The sequence below is a fragment of the Desmodus rotundus genome, chromosome 7 (genome assembly GCF_022682495.2).
Source record: "Desmodus rotundus isolate HL8 chromosome 7, HLdesRot8A.1, whole genome shotgun sequence".
Classification (NCBI taxonomy): domain Eukaryota; kingdom Metazoa; phylum Chordata; class Mammalia; order Chiroptera; family Phyllostomidae; genus Desmodus; species Desmodus rotundus.
The window spans coordinates 72,423,325-72,443,551 of NC_071393.1; the positions used below are offsets into that span (position 1 = coordinate 72,423,325).

At 37.5% G+C, this 20,227-nt stretch overlaps 1 protein-coding gene and 1 pseudogene across 2 annotated transcripts in view; one reads left to right on the top strand and one right to left on the bottom strand.

Annotated features, from left to right (window-relative positions):
- FAM98B (family with sequence similarity 98 member B) overlaps positions 1-20,227 on the top strand; it is a 39,663-nt gene that overhangs the window by 14,342 nt on the left and 5,094 nt on the right. For both annotated transcript variants that reach the window (XM_024568242.3, XM_045202172.2), the window contains exons 5-7: positions 3,132-3,212; positions 3,812-3,928; positions 19,937-20,104. In XM_024568242.3, the coding sequence (XP_024424010.2) occupies positions 3,132-3,212; positions 3,812-3,928; positions 19,937-20,104 (366 nt within the window). The remainder of the gene's footprint in view (positions 1-3,131; positions 3,213-3,811; positions 3,929-19,936; positions 20,105-20,227) is intronic.
- Positions 7,117-11,133, bottom strand: LOC128781343 (aurora kinase B pseudogene; annotated as a pseudogene).

Consider the following 20,227-nt stretch of genomic DNA (forward strand, 5'->3'; position numbering starts at 1 on the left):
TAAAAATGAAAATGTTTCCTTTACGTATAAGATACACATTTCATCTCAAGAGAAGTTTATCTTCGTGAGAACTAAACTTTGGATTTGTAGTTAATATGCACGCAACCAAATCTCCCTGTAGAGAATACTCAGGCTTTGTGAGAGTTACATGATAGAAATCAATTTGCAAACGTAAGGATCGTTTTCCTAAACAAGGTTGAAGTACAGTTTAATGAAACAGGTAGAGTTAACCTATAAAGTCAAAGGCAAACTAAATTTTTAAATGGATATTGTTGATAGAATTGCAACGTGGTTGTCTTTGACAGTGAGCAAGCACAGTTTCTGGTGGATAAGTGTTTAGCAAGTGTTTGTTGTAGAGTGAATGAGTGAGTATCCTGATGGAGTAAAAACAACTACAAACTTTGTGCCTCAAGCTTTTGAATTTTTTTCAACTATTAAACTCTCTTTTATTCTAGTCAAGCCATATGTTAGAGAGACTGCTACTCTCATAGACCAAATTCTGGCCTAATTCCTAGGTTTCATAGGAGCCTTGTGAGGGGATAATACAGGGTTCATTTTAAAGGAAAAGAAAATTCTCACCCTCAAGAATAGATACTTAAACTCCATTTTTAGGCACATTACTTTAAACTAAATTCTTGAATAAAATAACTTTTTCTGCATTGATAATTTATGAACTGAAAAATAATAAAGGTTTGTTAATGTGAGAATTTTAGTATCAGTAAGATGAAAACACAATATTAAAAACTTTTTTTGTGGGGCAGGGGGAATAGAACTTGCAAACCAAAGAATAAATTGGTAAATCCCAGCTCCAAAACATTGTTCTGGAGTTAAGTTACTCTTCAGACTTTTCTTCTCTTTTCCTCTGGATTAAGAATGATCTGGGGTTGGCTAAAGTGTCTAGGCTTTTAAAATGAGACAGATTTCTGGGCTCTTTCTAATGGTGCGTTCACATATTTATTCCAAAAAGACTTTTTCCCTTTATGGGTTTCAGTTGGTATTAATAATATCCCCAAACCTCTTTTCTCAACTCAGAGCAGCTAGAATGCCCGTGTACAAATGCTGGCAGCCCAATTATAAGGGAGTTGTTACTGTGGTCATTGTGGCTGAGTGTGTACCTAAAACGACTTCCTTCTGCATTCAGTTCCTATCAAAGCAAATATTTCCATGTACTTTTTCTTTTATATGTGATGTATACAGAAGAGACTTTGTCACTGTTGGGAGGAAAATTATTATTTTCTAACTTAAAGCTGTTTAAATGTGAATCTAAAGTAATGATAGTAATATTAATAGCAAATATATAGCATCCAAATGTTTGTATGTAACAGTTCATTAAATTCTTAGGTCACCTGTAATGAGATAATAGGTATTGTTATTATCTGTAACAACTACATGAGGCAGCTGAGGTACTAAAAGATTTTGTAAGTTGGACAAGTAAGTTTCTCTAACCGGTAAGGGTAGACCTGAGGTTGGAACCAAGCAGTCATCCTCCAGAGTCCATACTCCTCACTCCCCGACTCTACGACAAGTAATTCCCAGACTTGTTGAACTAGTTATCTAATGTTGAAATCCAGGGAGTGTGATTACATGTAAGAAACTACAAATACACACTTAGAATCCCTCTTGCGTGAGGAGTTACAAGTAAAACTTTTAGAAATATATGAAATAATCAAATTGGAGGTATTTACAATAGTTGCAGAATTTATAAAAATGGTATATTTTAAGAAAATAAGTTAATTCTTTATAGTATGCAAGAATTGTATCAGTAATTGAATTATTATTATAGAGATAGATTTGCTATGAAGCTAATAAAGCTTTTAAGCCTTGGGACCCCTCATTTATACTTCTTTTGAAGCTAATTTTTTAAAAACAGCCTCTCAAGATACAATTTACATGCCATAATATTCATCCGTTTTGCCCTGACCTGCGTGGCTCAGTGGTTTGGGCATCATCCTGCAAAGCAAAAGGTCACTGGTTCGATTCCCGATCAGGGCACACGCCTGGGTTCCGGGCCAGGTCCCCAGTTGGGGCGCCTGTAAGAGAAAACTGATTAATGTTTCTGTCACACGTCAGTGTTTTTCACCCTCTCTTTCCCTCTCTCTGAAAATAAATAAATAAAATCTTTTAAAAAATTAACCCATTTTAAGTGTACAATTCAGCGAATTTTAGTGTAGTTTTATAATACAACCATCATCAAAATCTAATTTTAGAATATTTCTATTACCCTCAAAAGAAACTCTGTGCCCATTTATAGTCACTCCCCTTCACCACCACCAGTCTCCAAGGTAATTTTATGTTCATAATTCTGAATTCTTTTTCTTAAAGAGTGCCTCCCAACACTAAATAAGCTTCATACCCCTAACCCGTGAACTGCTCCTGATTGGTGTACCTACTTACCTATAACAAGAAACTGTAAATATTTCACTTTGTTTTGAAATATTTTCTTTAGATAATAAAGGATTCTCCAGATGGGAGGGTAAGTCCAACTTAGGCTGTCATTTCTCCATCATTTTCTTCAGGATAAATGATTATTATTGGAATGACCCCTGTATTGCTGAAGCAAAAGTGAATGCATAATATCTTGTTCATGGAAATAAAAGTGTTTTAAGTAATTTAAATTGGTGGCTTTGCAAAAATAATGAAATGTGTATGTGGTGATTGTAACTGAGAGGGCTTGCCCCTCCTGTGTTGTCTTGCTGAACAGTGAAGCCAGAACCCTTACAACTGGAATGTGTACATAGTACTTGGCTGAGAAAACCCAGTGGGCTCATCAGAGGTGTTAGTGTGCTTTTTGAGAATTTACCAGGATGTAAGAGAGTGCCATCTTAAGAAGAAATTCCAAAATTATTTTACAAAAACGTACAACCTTTTAGTAGCTACTTTAGTTGTCTATGTACATTATTTCTTACTCTGGAAAAGATGTGCTATAGCTTAAATTAATATAACTAATGCTCTTTGAAAAAAGGTATTCTGCCTTGTAGTGATATTCTTTCCCAGTATATGAAGGTATATTTTAATTATTTCACTTTAACATTTCATTTATTTTCTAGCATTTAAAATACCATTTTAAGCAAGAATAAGATTGTTTTAAATTAGGGATTTACATTTTCAGAATCTTTTATATTTACTTTTAGGTGAAAGCTGTTCTCTCAAAAGTCCAGAAAAATCATGTGGGAAAACCACTGCTGAAAACTGACTTATCTCGGGAACAGGTGGTAAGTGTCCACCACCCACCCTGCACTGCTTTTTATTAATTTTATGTAATTCAGTTAATATGATTTAATTTTATAAATGGACATCTAGATTTTACAGTATGTAGCATACATTTATTATTTTGGAGAATTAAAATGAATTAATATTCTAGAGTAATAGGTCCAAACATATTTCTTCAATCAGATTATTAATTTTAAAAATATCTGGCTAAGAGTTTTTATAATGCCCAATATATTAGCACAGTTGGGATTTGAAAAGGATAGTAGCTCAAAGCCAGCAAGATGGGATGTTATTGGTACTTTTTTCCTTATTGGTCCCTATTATTTTGCATGTAGATGTTTTACTTAAATTAACACATTTGATTGAAGATGAGGTAAATTTACCAGTTGTAAAGTTTATTTGTTTAATATCTTCTGAATATCATAAATGTTCTATCAAATACTCTTTATTAAATAATTTACTGTAAAGTCTCATGGCATCGGAAAATGGTCATCAAGTATAGTGTCTTTTCAATCAGGGAGTTTTGACCACCGTTTACAAATTTCTTTTCTGTGCATAATAAGAGTGTCTAAAGTTTGATATTTGTATCCACATTTTTTAGGAACAACTGGAAAGAATCAATGACGCCCTTTGCTGTGAATACGAGTGCCGCCGGCGGATGTTGATGAAACGATTGGACGTGACAGTGCAGTCTTTCGGGTGGTCTGATAGAGCAAAGGCAAGGCTGTTTTCCCCTTTGTGTCCTGTAGGTGGTACTCTGGGACAGCGCTTCAGGCTCTTGTCTGTTGTGTAACTGCGCCACATTTGCACTTTATCACTCTATCTGAAGCACGTGCCCAGGCCAACTACTGGTCTTATGTAATGATCCCCAGCCCTGTGTAAATCCCTGTTTGCAGATATCTCAGTTTCTACCCAAATCGTTCACATTTATTTTAAACTCAAAGCTGTTGTGATTTATGCAAGGATTGCGTGAAAGAAGGTATCATATGAGACAGTGAGATAAATTTAGTGAGCAACCGGTCAAGAAGGCAGGATATAGGAATAGATGATACGGGTAGTACTGATGCGTGAACAAGTCTTCTTAAAAGTGGCTTAAGGCTATGGAGTGTGGTCCAGTTGAAGAGGGGGTTGGAGGATGGGGGCATCCACAAATAGAATCTCTTCAGGTAGCTTTCTAGAGAGCTAGCTCCTGTCACTCCCATTTTATGCCTTTAACCTGTACGCAGGCTTCTTCTGGGACTCCTTGCCCTACCTTGCAACATAGTCTGGAAATTCTCCAGACAGTAAGCTGGGACAGCTGTAGGAAATCATTTGTTTCCCCTGTTTCGAGGATCATTGTCCTGTGCTTCCTGATGTCCGGTGTCTGAAAAAATCACTGGTTTACATGGGTTGTCCAGTTTTAAAGTTTCAGGTGGCAGGATAAACCTGGTGCATCTTACTCTCTGATACATGTTCTTTGTATTAACTGGGCAGTTCTTCTGCCCCATGTTGTATCAGCAGGGGTCATTTATGCAGCTTCATTCAGCTGCTGCCTGGGCTAGGCTGGAACATCCGAGCTGCTTGTCTCACATGTGTGGATTCTGCTGTCTGCTGGGGTGCTTTGGTTGTCTTCTTGGCTCTGGTGTGGTCTCTCCATGTGGTGTTTTGTATTGGTTTCCTATGGCTGCAGAAACAAATTACCACAAACTTAGTGGCTTTTATAATATACATTTATTCACTTATACTTCTGGAGATCAGATGTCCTAAAATGAATATATTGCATTCCTTCTAGACACTTCAGAGGAGAATCTGTTTCCTTGCTGTTTCCTAGCTTCCAGATGACACCTGTGTACCTTGGCTCTTGACCTCATCCTCCATCTTCAAAACCAGTAGTGTAGGATTTTCTGACCTTTCTCTCTCTCTCTGCTTTCATTGTCACTTCGCCTACTTCTGTCTCGAACACTCCTACTTTCTCTCTCTCTCTCTCTCCCCCCCCTCCTTCTCTCTCCTCTTTTTTTTTTTATCCTCACCCAAGGACATGCTTACTGATTTTAGAGAGAGGGGAAAGGAGGAAGGAAGAGAGAGAGAGAAACATTGATGTGAGAGAGAAACATCAATTGGTTAACTGTTGAATACATCCCGACTGGGAATCAAACCCAGCCAGGGCTTGTCTCTCTTATAAGGATCTTTGTGATTACTTTGGCCCACCCAGAAAATCCAGGAATCCAGGATAATCTTTCCATCTCAAGATCCTTAACTTAATCACACATTCACAGGTTCCAGGGATTAGAATGTAGACATCTTTGGGGGGGCATTATTCAATTTACCAGATGTCTCATCTTCTTTCTAGTTGGATTTTATTTTTTTCTTGCGTTGTATTTCACTATCATATGCTGCTGCTGCTTTTTTCGTTTTCTTTTTTTTTTAAATATATTTTTAAAAAATGAGGTTGCTTAACGTCTGAGTCCTACATTTTCTGTATGCCTTCCCTCCCCAAAGCTTCTGTCCTGTATTGCAACCTGGCTGCTTGCACGACTCTCCTTGGCTGCACCATTGTTTCTGGACCCAGTGGCCTCCTCTTCCATTGCTTTTTCTCTCGTTCTGTAAGTCCACAGAAGCTTCCAGAGGGTACATTTGAGTGATTGTTCTGAATCCTTGAATTCTGAATATGTATATCTGCTGTCATATTTGATTGATAGTTTGGGTAAATGTAAAATTCTAGGTTGAAAACATTTTTTCTCTAAGACTATTGAAGGCGTTGTTTTTTTAGCATTTAGTGCTGCTTTTGAGAAACCTGATTATCATTTTCTGTGTTTTTGGATGACCTTTTATTTTTTTTTCTGGAAGCTTTTGGATTCTCTTCTGTATCCTTAGAGTTCTGAAAGTTCACATCAGATGTCGATTTGGGCCTTTTATCATTCTTTGTGCGTAATACCAGGTGGACCTTTAAATCTGTAGACCAGCTTTTATGTTTCTCTTCATCAATTTCTTGCCTTTTGTTTTCTGTGTTTTCTCTTTCGGAAACTCATTAGATATTAGATATCATTTTATTGGAAATATCCTTGGTATTGAATTTTTCTGCTATCATTTTTTAATTTCCAGAAATTCTTTTTGATTCCTGAGGTTTTCTTTTTCATATATTTTTTTAATGTATGGATATGCTCTTTAAAATTTTTATTTTATTTTTTGGTTTTTAGAGAGGAAGAGAGAGAGACAGACATCAGTTTGTTGTTCCACTTATTTATATATTCATTTGGTTGCTTCATGTACGTGCCCTGACCAGAGATTGAACCCGTAACCTTGGTGCGTGAGGAGGATGCTCTAACCAACTGAGCTACCCAGTCAGGGGGATATGCTATCTTCTTGAATGAGGATAAAAAATGTCAAACCCCTCTCCCGACAAAAAAAGCCACTTTTTGCCTTCAATTATTTTTGTTTACTACATGTAATTTTTTGTTTGCTTTTTACTCTTGTGGGTTCCTTCGAGTGCACGGTGGTTACTGGTTGTTCATTTTAAAGAGCAAGACAGTGAAAAACTGACAGTAGACTTGGGTCGTTGATTGGATTGGAATTGTTGACACAAGGCTTGGGAGTTGGCTATTGTGCTGTGGGAATTCCTAATGCTGACTTGTAGAAATCTTTTCTCAGTAGCTGTTCATTTTTTCGGGAGGGGAAACCTCATTTTTTTCTACACACTTTTTTTCCCTTTGTCCAGGGGAGGATGAGTGGAGGGTGGCACCAGGGGCTGGAGGAGTAGACTGTTCTACGGGTAAACTGAGTTAACCCCTCTTTTTGGCTCCAGATTTCATTTTCTGAGATGTTGGTTCTTTTCTTATCTGTATCCCTCTTTTCCATTCTCTTTGTAGTGTATGTACACCTTTTTATAATTTAGTGTGGTCAATCTGATCACTTACTAGAAATACTCCCTCATGTATTGTAATAGAGTCTCCTTCCAAACACCTGGCAGACAGATACAGAACATTGAAGAGTGAGTAGAACAGAGTTGCTGGTGAGATGAAAACTATTATTATTTCAGGAACATTTTTTTAGTGTAGTAATAGACTAGCTATAAGTCAAAGTTGAAGACGGTCATTTATGTATTTTCTTTTAATAAACATTTATTCCAGCATCTCATGTGTCAACCAGTATGATGTACCCAGTTCTGGACGAGCTTTTCCATACCCTGTGTGATTAGGTGGAGAATATTAAAAGATTTCTGTGTTTGTAATACCTGATCTGATTGTCAGGTGGCTAAATCCTGTTTCTCTTCTGCATGTGCACCAGGATAAACTCCAGAGATGAGTGTGTGACCATGTCATTGAAGTGGCTGTTATATGCAAGAAGCCCCGTTGCTCTAAGAGCTGTGAGTTACCAAAGAAGTAGATGACATGATTGCTGACCTGGAGGAATGCAGTCGCGTTTAGATGTGCGGGAGGTACTCATTATACTGACCTCTGGAAACTTAATAGAGGTTGTGTATATGCTGGGTCTTCAGTTTCACCGGATAGAATTTCAGTGAGAAAAAGGAGTCTAGGCATACAGCCACAACTGTGAAAGGCAGTGCATTAGAAGTGTCTTAATACAGAAACTTAGGGTATATTTTCAGTGTTGGCCTTAAGTTTACAGAGAAATCCCAAACAAAAGAGTTTTGACATATTCTTTTCTTTGAACATTCCTAGTTGCATGTATTTATGGGAATGTTGATTCTTTGCTGGCCTTAGACTTGGGGACTGAGAAAATATGCCTATAGGAAATATCTTGGTAGTTTATCTTCTCCTCTTAGTCTTTTTTCATCATGTTTTAGGACAGAAGGTTTTTTTTTTTTCCTTTTCTCTTTAGTGTGAAAAAATTTTTTAAATATTTTTCTTTAGGCTATTTATAGGTCAATTAGGCCTTTCTTTCGATCCTTTTCAATTGATTTATTTATGCCCTGAATCTTCCTGTTAAATATCATGTAAATTTAATATTTATCATTATCCCCCTATACAATATCTGATATTATTGAATGACTCATCAAATATTGTTCTACAGCATTTTAAAACTTTATAGAAAATTTTGTCACATAGAATGATGTATTCTATTGATTAACACTGAGGTTTTCTTTAATTTTATCTGTTGTTTGACCTTTAAACGAAATCCTCAGCAGCTAAATTTTTTTCATGTCCATGATATATTCCTAAAGTTTCTTTTCTTTTTTAAATTGAGATATAATTGACATGCATTATATTAGTTTTAGGTGTAGAACTCAATTATTTGAAGTTTGTATTTCTTACAAAGTGATCACAATAAATTACAGAATTATTTTGTGATGAGAACCTTAAAGATTTGTCCTCTTAGCAACTTTCAAACATGCAGTAGAGCATTAACTATAGGTGCCCAGCTGCACATCACAGTATATTCCCATGACTTACTATTTTATAACTGGAAGTTTGTGCCTTTGACTCTGTTCACCCCTTTTGCAGCCCCACCTGTCAACCACCACTCTGTTCCATCTGTGAGCTTGGTGTTTTTTTTGTTTTTTGTGTTTTTTTTTGTGGGGGAGGGGATTATTTTGGTTTTTTAGATTCTACATAAAAGTGAGATCATATAGTATTTGTCTTTCTCTGACTTATTTTACTTAGTACAATGTCCTAAAGGTCTGTCCATATTGTTGCAGATGGCAGGATTTTATTCTTTTTTATGGTTGAATAATATTTCTGTGTGTGTGCATAGCATTTTCTTCATCCATTCACCATCGGTGGACACTTAGCTTGGTACCGTATCTTGGCTAGAGTAAATAATGCTGCATATATATATCTTTTTGAGTCAGTGTTTTTGTTTTCTTCAGATAAATACCTAGAAATGGAATTGCTGGTTCACATAATAGTTGTATTTTTAACTTTTCAAGGAACCTCCGTACTGTTTTCTCTAGTGGCTGCACCAATTTACATTGACCTCCAACAGTGCACAGGTTTCGCCACAGCCTTGCCAGCACTTGTTATTTCTTGACTTTTTAATGAGAGCCATTCTAACAGGTATGAGGTGATATCTCATGGTTTTTATTTGCATTTCCCTGATGGTTAGTGATGTTGAGCATCTTTTCATGTACCCGTTAGCCATCTTTATGTTTTCTTTGGAAAAATATCTATTTAGATTCTCTATTCAATTTTTAATCAGATTATTTTTTGCTGTTGAGTTGTATGAGCTATTTATATATTTTGGATGTTAACCCCTTAGTAGATGTATGATTTGCAAATATTTCCTTCCATTTAGTAGGTTGCCTTTTCTTTTTGTTGTTGATTTCCATTGCTCTGCAGAAGCTTTTTAGTTGTATGTCATCCCACTTGTTTATTTTTGCTTGTGTTGCCTTTGCTTTTGGTATTTAATGCAAACAAATCATCACCAAGACCAATATCAAGGAGCTTACCGCCTATGTTTTCTTCTAGGAGTTTTAAACTTTTCAGGTCTTATATTCAAGTCTTTAATCCATTTTGAGGTGATTTTCATGTATGGTGTAAGATTGTGGTCCAGTTTCATTCTTTTGCATGTGGCTGTTTAGTTTTCACAATACCACTTATTGAAGAAGATGCTCCTTCCCCGTTGTATATTCTTGGCTCGTTTGTCACAAATTAATTGACCATATATGTATGGGTTTATTTCTGGGGTTTCTATTCTGTTCCATTCATCTATGTGTCTGTTATCGTATCAATATCATACTATTTTGATTACTATGACTTTGTAATGTAGTTTGAAATCAGATATTATGATGCCTCAAGCTTTGTTCTTTCTCAAGATTGCTTGGCTATTCAGGGTCTTTGTGATCCAAATGAAATTTCTTGATCAGAGAATATGCATGATTTTTTTCAAAGTTTCAGCCTTTATTAAATAAAAAGGACGTAGAAGACAGATAAGGGAACAGGACAGGGACTCCTCTTTCCAGCTACACATATACAGACATAAAATATAGGCACAACTAAGTAAATGACCGGGACAATTCAGGGGACAGACCGAAGGGACAGACAGAGGCAGCACCCTCCAAGAATGGACCTGGACCCAAGGGTGGGCTGGGACTTGGACCAGGAACAGATATTCCGAGGGGTTATGTTTGAGGAACTTGGGGGTGAGGTCCAGGGCTCCTGTTAACACAAGTGGGACCTTGTTGATGCACCAATAAATTTCATTGTCTGAAGCACTCTTGGAAGGGGGATTTCTTAGCAGCTCACGGCAGAGTCCTCTGATGTATCATAGATCCACCTTCTCATTGCGCATGCTCCCCTCAGTCATCTCTGGGGAAGGTAGTCCAAGATGCCATGCATCGTCTTCCTCCTCAGCAAAGGTGTGTGTACAAACCAGTCACAGTGAGCAATCTTTAGCTTTTCCTGAAGCCCCAAGAGCAGATTCTCTGGCTTTTATGTCTCTGCATCACCCTCCTGTAGCAGTACATCAGAGCATTTCCAGTCCCTCCACGAACTGTGGCTGTTCACTTACTCATCAAAAGTGCTGCTCTTTTGCAACTCCTTGTAGAGCATCCTGCGGAGAGCATACTCCAGAATCAAGTAGATCCTTTGATTGTCATTGAAGTGCAGAGACGTAAGGTGTTGGGATGCTGAAGATGGGCCTGGATTTTGATCTTCCTTCAAAGCTGGTGCTCCACAGCTTCCTTTTCTCTCTCAGGCTTGCAGAGGACCTTGAGTGCCATGATGAAATGAGCCAAGTACACGTTTCCGAATTTGCCTTTGCCCAGAGGACACCCAATCTCAAAGTCATCAGTAGTGAAGGACTGCATTAAGTTGGATGTTCCATCACTCCTCTGGCCCTGGCAGCTGCGGGCTGGGGGCATTGGAGTGGCTCTTGATGACAAGAGAAGATGGAGTGGTAGGCTTCTCTCAGAGGACTCTAGGGAGGGGTGTTCAGGCCAGATTAAGCCGGCTGCCAGCGGTAGGGCCAAGTGTAGGCAGTCTCCTGGGTTATCCTTGGTGGGAAAGGGGGAGGAGACCTGAGGCCTGTGGCACAGTCAATGTCCTGACTGCTGGCGAAGATGCAGGATATGCATGACTTTAATGCTTTTGATGCATACTCTGTAGTTACCCTTCAAAAAGGGTACATACCTCTGTCAGTATGGTTAATCTAGTGTCTTTTTTTCCTTTATTTTCATTGTTGACACTATTGCAGAGGTCCCCATTCCCCACTCTGCCCCCACTCTTGCTTTTACCCCATCCCCCCTTCCCTCTGGCCATCATGGTTTCTTTTTATTATTATTATTTTTCTAGTATTGAGATAAGACTGTGACTATAATTTATAACTTTATAGTTTACTTTTTTCCACCACGTATGTCCTGATCATTGTCTCTTATCTCAAAAGCTGTATTTCAGAATTAATTTTAAATTAATTTCTTATTTTTGGAAATATGATTCAGTACCTTAAAATGTATAGTTCAGTGGTTTTTAGTATATTCACTGTATTCTGCAACCATTACCACTATCTAATTCCAGGAAATTTCCATCACCCCCAGAAGAAACGTGCGCCCATTAGCAGTCATTCCCAATACTCTGTCCCATCCCTGGCAGCCACTACTGTGAACTTCTTTCTGTCTCTTTGGATTTGTCCATTCTGGACGTTATATATAAAAGGAATCATACAGTATGTGGTTTTTTGTGTCTGACTTCTTAGTATAATGCTTTCAAGGCTTTATCATATGGTGATGCCATAATTTACTAACTCTCATTTTATGCATTTTTTTTACATAACTAATATCAGGAATGTTAATGTATATAACCTATAAATTTTAAAGTATATTTTTATGATGTATCCCTAAATGGAAATTTACTGTGTCAAAGATTATTGACACTTAATGCTCATGATTCACATGGCCAAATTGTTTTGTAGAAAGTTGCTATGAATTTAAACTTTTATCAGTAAGGTAAATGAAATATTGTCTTCAGTTTAGTCTCTTTAATATTTAGAATATTAAAGTTAGCCATTTTATTGCTAACTTGATTGTTAAAAAGACTAAATTCTTTTAATTTGTATGTTTTTATTGTTGGTAAAGTTTAAGTTGTTTTCATAAGCTTATTAGTCATTTCAGTTTCCTCTTTTTTTGAGATTTCTATTTGTGTCTTGTCTTTCCCCCCTTTGGGTCTTCCTGTTTTCCTTTTGATTGAGCTTTTTATATACTAAGGAAGTTAGCTACTTGCTTTATCTTTTGAAAATACTTCCCCATTGTCTTTTGATTTTGTTTTTATGTTTTTTGAAGTATAGAAATTTCAATCTTTATGTTTTTTCAATTTAAAATAAAACATCAAACAATATATTTGGAATTTCAGTGAGGTATACTTTATTATAATTATTGTTACAAATAGCCAATTGTTTATTCCAGAACCATTTAAAAAATAACCCATCTCTTTTCTCACTGATCTTAGATTCCCTCTATCATTTGTTGCATTCATACATGTATGAGGCTCTGAATATCAATTGCCTATTTTGTTTCATCAGCCTCTTTTTTTCTCCTTAAGTTCCATGTAATTGGACTGAGGTACAATAGTGTACTGTTATCTGTACATCTGTGCTTGTGGGTCAAGTGTGGGTTTGTACACTTCATTAGTAAGTGGGAAAACCTGGAATTCTCTCCGTATTGCAGGGAAATTGTTTAAGCTTTCTAAGCCTCATTTTACTTTCCTTATGCAAGAGTGGGTAATAAATATAACCACTCTAAAAGGATGTTTTGAGAAATAAAGAAATGACTACTAAGTGAACATATCCTGGCACATTTAGTATTTTATGGATGTTAGCTATGAAGATGATGATAATTTCATATTACATACTAATATTTGGTAGAAATCTTCTTTTTCAAAATTCTTTTAGTCATTCTTAAATATTTAATTTCTGGATTAATTTTAGTTTCCTTTTTCTGCCCAGTCCTTCCAAAACCCATTCAAATAGGATTGCAGTAAACCTATTAGTTAATTTGGAGGTAAACACACAATATTCAGTGTCTCTATCCAGAAAGTTGGTATTTCTCTCCATTTATTCAAGTTTTCTTTTTGTTTTTAAAAGGTTTACTATTTTTTTTCTGAAAGGTTCTGTATGTGTTTTTGGTATTTTTAGGTATTTTCTTTTTTGTTATTATGCATGGAATACTTTTTGTGGTTTTTTTTTTTTTTCAGGAAAATGCAAATTAATCTTTATTGTATTTTTTTTCCATTATCATTTAGTCCCCTTATACATCCCCTTACCCCAACAATCACCACACTTTTGTCCATGAGTCCTTTTTCTTTTTTTTCCCTTCACCCCTAACCTCCTCCTGCCACATAAGCTATCATCTCCCCATCTATGAGTCTGTCTCTGTTTTGCTTATTAGTTCAGTTTGTTTGTTATTTCCACATATGAGTGAAATCATATTGTATTTGTCTTTCTCTGACTGGCTTATTTCACTTAGCATAATGTTCTACAGGTGATGGGGACACTACCCCGCAGTGTCCGTAGCATTATGGATGAGGCCAGACAGATTCACACGGACTACAGAAATCCTGTGGAGGAAAAGGGATGACATGGCCGCTCTCTCAGTGAAAAAGGAAGTCTGGCCCTGTCCCTTGCCTGGACAGGCTTTTATTGGGTGTAACTTGCATAGGAATACAAGGTGTATACGTAAAGCTCCTCAATCATTGTCAGGCAGAAATGATCAAATAATAGATAACATTCAAAGAACTCTGAGGGCAGGGTCAGATAGTTAAAGGGCCATAAAACTTTGGGGAACAAACTCATTTAATGCATGGACCCTTATCATTTAAATTGAGGGTATTAGCAAAGTAGGTTTCATTGGATTTTACGCACTCTTTCTTAGGCCTGATTGCCCTATGGGAACCTGCCCTTTCCAGCACAGGGCTGCACCCACCTCCAGCATTGTTTCAGTCTTAAGTCAAAGAGGGGAAGTAAGACAGCCAAGAGATTAGGAGACTCCTTGCAGACAGAATGAGGACTCAGGCTATGTCAAAGCTGAGGGGCGAGGGTCCATCTCCCCCTTTTTCTATAGCCCCCGAGTCCTTCCCTGAGGGCCCCTTCATGACCGTGCCTGTCTTAGTTCATCTCTCCTTTGAGGAATCTTACCCGTCATTGGCTAACTAGTCATCCGCCCAGGGCCAAGTAAGGTGAGGTGAAAGGGGGCAGAGGTGGTGCCCCTACAATGAACATAAGCTTTGTCTTCTAAGTAGCTTATGGTCCCAAGGTCTTTTTACTCAGCCTTAGCCATGGGGGGGTTACAGTTTCTGAAATCAGACAGGGTGGTTCCCAATGTCCAGATCCATCCTTACTATCACAAAGGGTAAAATTTTCGTTTTTATAGCCGAACAGAATCCCATGGTGTAAATGTCCCATAGTTGTTTTATCCACTCACCTACTGAAAGACACTTGGGCTGCTTCCATATCTTGGTGATTGTAAATAATGCTGCAGTGAACATAGGGGTGCTTATGTTTTTTTGAATTAGCGTTTTGGGTTCTTTCGGATATATTCCCAGAAGTAGTATCGCTCCGTCAAAAGGCATACCCATTTTTAATTTTTTGAGGTATCTCCATACTGCTTTCCACAACAGTTGCACAAATCTGCATTCCCACCAACAGTGCAAAAGGGTTCCACTTGCTCCACATCTTCAATACTTGATTGTCGATTTATTGATGACAGTCATTTTGACAGCTGTGAGATGGTATCTCATTGTGGCTTTAATTTGCATTTCTCTGATGATTAGTGACATTGAGCATCTTTTCATATGAATGTCGGCCACCTCTATGTCCTCTCTGGAGAAGTCTGTTGAGGTCCTTTGCCCACTTTTGAATTGCATTGTTCGGTTTTTTGCTGTTGAGTTTTATAGGTACTCTATAAATTTTGGATATTAACCTGTTATCAGATATATCAGCAAATATGTTCTCCCATTCTGTGGGTTGTCCTTTTATTTTGTTGAAGACCTCCTTTGCTGTGCAAAATCTTTTAGTTTGATACAGTCCCATTTGTTTATTTTTTCTTTTGTTTCCCTTGCCTGGGGAGATACACCCGATAAAAAATTTCTACCAGCAATGTCTGAGATTTTGCTGCCTATGTTTTCTTCTAGGATTTTTATGGTTTCAGGGCTAAATGTTAAGTCTTTGATCCATTTGAAGTTGTTCTTGTGTGTGGTTGTGAGAAAGTGGTGTAGTTTCATTTTTCTGCACATACCTGTCCAGTTTTCCCAACACCATTTATTGAATAGACTATGTTTAGTCCATTGTATGGGCTTGCTTCCTCTGTCGAATATTAATTGACTATAAAGGTGTGGGTTTATTTCTGGGCTGTCTGTCTATTTGGTTCCATTGATTTATGTGTGTGTGTTTTATGCCAGTACCATGCTGTTTTGATTGCTAGGACGTTGTAGCATAGTTTGATGATAGGTACTCCAACTTCATTCTTCCATCTCAGGATCACAGTTGATAAGTGGGGCCTTTTGTGGTTCCATATAAATTTTTGAATTTTTTTCTAGTTCTCTGAAATAATGTCATTGAAATCTTGATAGGAATTGCATTGAATATACAGATAGCTTTGGGTAGTGTGGACATTTTAATGATGTGAATTCTTCCTATCCATGAACATGGTATGTGTTCCCACTTACTTGTGTCTTCTTCAATTACTTTCTTCAATATCTTACAATTTTCTGAGTACGGGTCTTTTATATCCTTGGTTAGGTTTATTCCTAGGCTTTTTATTCTTTTTGAAACAATTGTGAATGGGGTTGTTTTCTTAATTTCTGTTTCTGTTAGTTCATTATTGGCAAAAAGAAATGCAACTGATTTCTGAATATTAATTTTGTAGCCTGCTACTTTGCTGAATTTGTTTATCAGTTCTAGTAGCTTCTTGGTGGAATCTTTGGGGTTCTCTATGTACCGTATCATGTCATCTGCAAATACTGACAGTTTTACTTTTTTCTTTCCAATTTGGTATGCTTTTCCTTTTTCCTTTTTGTCTGGTTACTGTGGCTAGGAATTCCAGTATATGTTGAGTAAGAGAGCTGAAAGTGGACATCCCTGTCTTGTTCCCAATCTTCAGGGGGGCACTTGTAGTTTTTGCACATATGATGCTGGCAATGGGTTTGCCATATATGACCTTTATTGTGTTTATGTATGTTCCCTCTATTCATACTTTGCTGAGAGTTTTGATCATAAATGGGTGCTGGATTTTGTCACATGCTTTTTCTGCTTCTGTTGATATGACATACGGTTTTTATGTTTTTATGTTTTTGTTTATGTGGTGAATCACATTCATTGATTTGTGGATGTTGTACCGACCTTGCAGTCCCAGAATAAGTCCCACTTGATCATGCTGTGTGATGTTTTCGTTGCATTGCTGTATTCAGTTTGCTAATATTTTGTTGAGGATTTTAGCATCTATGTTCATCAGTGGTATTGACCTATAATTTTATTTTCGTTTGTAATGTCTTTGTCTGTTTGGAATTAGGATAATGCTGACCTCATAAAACGAGCTTCGGAGCCTTACTTCCACTTGAATTCTTTGAAATAGTTTAAGAAGGAGAGGTATTATTTCTTCTCAGAATGTCTGGTAAAATTTGCCTGTGAAGCCATCTGGTCCAGGGCTTTTGTTTGTTGGGAGTTTTTTGATGACTGCTTCAATTTCACTAGGTGTAATCTGTCTTTTTCAGATTCTCCGATTCTTCTTGTTGCAGTTTTGGATGATTGTATGTTTCTTGTGTTTATCCATTTTGTCCAGGTTGTCCAGTTTGTTGGCATATAGTTGTTCATAATATTTTCTTACAGTCTTTTGCATTTCTTTGGTGTCAGTTGTTATTTCTCCTCTTTCATTTATGATTTTATTGGGGTCCTCTGTCTTTTTTTCTTGATGAGTCTGATTAAAGGTTAGTCAATCTGGTTTATTTTCTCAAAGAACCAGCTCTTGGATTCATTGATCTCTTGTATCATTTTTTTTAGACTCTATTTTGTTTGTTTCCGTTCTGATCTTTATTATTTCCTTCCTCCTACTCATTTTCAGGTTTGTTTGTTGTTCTTTTTCAAGTTCCTATAAGTGTAAAGTTAGATTGTTTATTTGAGTTTTTTCTTGTTTTTTTGTTTGGTTTTTTGAGCTAGGCCTGTAATGCTATGAATTTCCCTCTTCAGATTGCTTTCCAAGTGTCCCACAGATTTTGGATTGTTGTGTCCTTATTTTCATTTATTTCAAGGTATCTTTTGATTTCTTCCTTTATCTCGTTTTTGACCCATTCATTGTATAATATGTTATTTAGCTTCCACGTTTTTGCGTGTTTTTCAGTGTCCTTGTGATTGATTTCTATTTTCATAGCATTGTGGTCAGAGAAGATGCTGGATATGATTTCAGTCTTGAGTTTATTGAGACCTGTTCTGTGTCCTAACATGGTCTACCCTAGAAAACTTTACATATGCTCTTGAAAAGTATGTATGTTCTGCTGCTTTTGGGTGAAATGTTGAGGGGATATCAATTACAAACATTTGATCTAGTGTGTTGTTTAAGGCCGCTGTCTCCTTGTTCATTTTCTGCCTGGAAGATCTATCCATTGAAGTCAGTGGGATGTTAAAATCCCCAACCATGACTGTATTTCTGTCAGTTTCTCCCTTTATGTCCATCAAGGTTTGCTTTACATATTTAGGTGCTCCTATGTTGGGGGTGTAAATGTTTATGAGGATTATATCCTCTTGTTGGATTGTTCCCTTTATCACTATGAAGTGACCTTCTCTCTCTTTTACTATAGCCTTGGTTTTAAAGTCTATTTTGTCAGATATAAGTACTGCTACCCCAGCTTTTTTTCCTTTATATTTGCATGAAATATCTTTTCCAATGCTTTTCTTTTAGTCTGTGTGCATCTTTCAATCTGAGGTGGGTCTCTTGGAGGCAGCACATATATGGGTCTTTTTTTCTTATCCATTCCGCTACGCTCTGTCTTTTGGTTGGAGCATTTAAGCCATTTACATTTAAGGTGATACTGATAGATTTGTAATGTATTCTAGTGTTAGACTGTTTTCCTCTATTTTTACTTTTTTCTCTTCTTCTTAAAGCAGGCCCTTTAACTTTTGTTGCAGTAATGGTTTTGTGTTTACAAATTCCTTTAGCTGTTTCTTGTCTGGGAAACTCCTCATCTCTTCTTCAATTTTAAATGATATCTTTGCTGGGAAAAGTATCCTTGGCTGTAGGTACTTGGTTTTCATCACCTTGAATACTTCATGCCCTTCCCTTCTAGCCTGAAATGTTTCTGTTGAGTAATGGGATGCCTTTCTAATTGGTGCTCCCTTGTAGGTAACTACCTGCTCTTCTCTTGCACCTTTTAGGATTCTTTCCTTGTCTTAATTATGATGTGTCTTGGTGTGGGAGCATTTGGGTGCACCTTGTTTCGGACTCTCTGAGCTTCCTGGACTTGTGTGAATTTTTCTTTCACCAGATAAGGGAAGGGTTTGGTCACTATTTCTTGAAATAGGTTCTTAATCCTTTGCTCTCTCTCTGCTCCTTCTGGTATTCCCATGATGTAGATGTTATGACACTTCATGTTGTCCAAAATGTTTCTTAAGCTCTCCTCTTTTTTAAAAAAAAATCTGTTTTCCTTTTGCTGCTCTGCCTGTGTTTTTTTCTCCTTGTCTTCCAAAACACTGGTTTAATCCTCTGCTTCATCTAACCTACTGTTTATTCCTTCCAATGTATTATTATTTTCAGATACTGCATTCTTTATTTCTGATGGTCCTTTTTTATGGTTTTTATGTCTTTTTTCATGCTGTTGAGTGTCCTTATAATCATTACTCTAAACCCTCTATCTGATCAATTGCTCACCTCCATTTCATCTAATGCTTCTGGAGCATTCACTTGTTCTTTCATTTGGGATCTGTTTCTTGTCTTCCCATTTTGGCTGTTTCTTTGGCTTGAGCTGTTAAACTAATCAGCTGTTAAACTCTTCAGTTGTTAATATCATCAAGCTGTAATCAGCAGCTGAGCTTAAGCCTAAAGCAGGGTGAGCAGAGTAATTTTGCGGTGGAGGTAGTGCTTCCCCTCAGGCTGATGCCATTCAGAGAGGAGCGCTCTGCCTGAGATGGCCCCTGCAGAGTGGGGAGTGACTCAGCACAGGGATCCTGGTAATTGTTCCTTCTGCCCTCTACCCAGAGCCACCAACCTGACTCTCCTCTAGCATCTCTAGTACACTTTGCCCTCCCTTCACTGGAGCCCAGGGTGTAAGTGGCTACAAATGAAATTTTGTGTATTGGCCCTTTAGTAGGCTTTCTGTGTTTCCAGCTATCTCTCCCTCGGAGACAGAAACCCTGCTGCTTTTCACAGCTGGTTGTTATCTGGGTTCCTTTCCGGCTCTGGTGCTGTAGACTGAGGAGCCCAGCTTGGGGTTGACCCTACACTTCTCAGTGGCATCCCGTTAGCCACTGAAATATCCTTCTGGCACTTCAGCTGCCACCAGTGGGAGCCCAGCCAGCCTTCTCTCTTCTCCTCCACATTACCTACCAGTCACATTGTGAAGTGGTTTCTTCTCTCTGTCTGTGGTCATAAGGTTTTTCTCCAGTTAGTGTCCAGTTGGTTATTCAGGATGATTTCTCTGCAATTTAGTTGTAATTCCAGATTGGTCCTTGGAGGAGGTTAGTGTAGCCTCCACTTACTCTTTAACATCTATTGGTTTACTGTTTCATTCTACATACAGAGTGTCAGGTATTTATGATTGCCATTGCTCCTTTATTGAAATGTTCTTTGGTTCCTTTTCCCCCTTTTGTCATTTAGGTGAAAACAGATGACATAGCAAGAATTTATCAGCCTAAGCGTTATGCTTTGTCACCCAAGACCACGATCACATTGGCACATTTACTGGCTGCTCGTGAAGATCTATCCAAGATCATCAGGACAAGTAGTGGCTCCAGCCGGGAGAAAACAGCATGTGCCATTAATAAGGTTGGTTTTTCTTTCAATACAGTGGAGAATGAATCTTTAATTTCCTCATTTGGTATTTTTATGAATCTTAATTCATTTTTTTTATGTCTTGGTGAACTAGAAAAGAGAGTGGTAGAAGGGCTT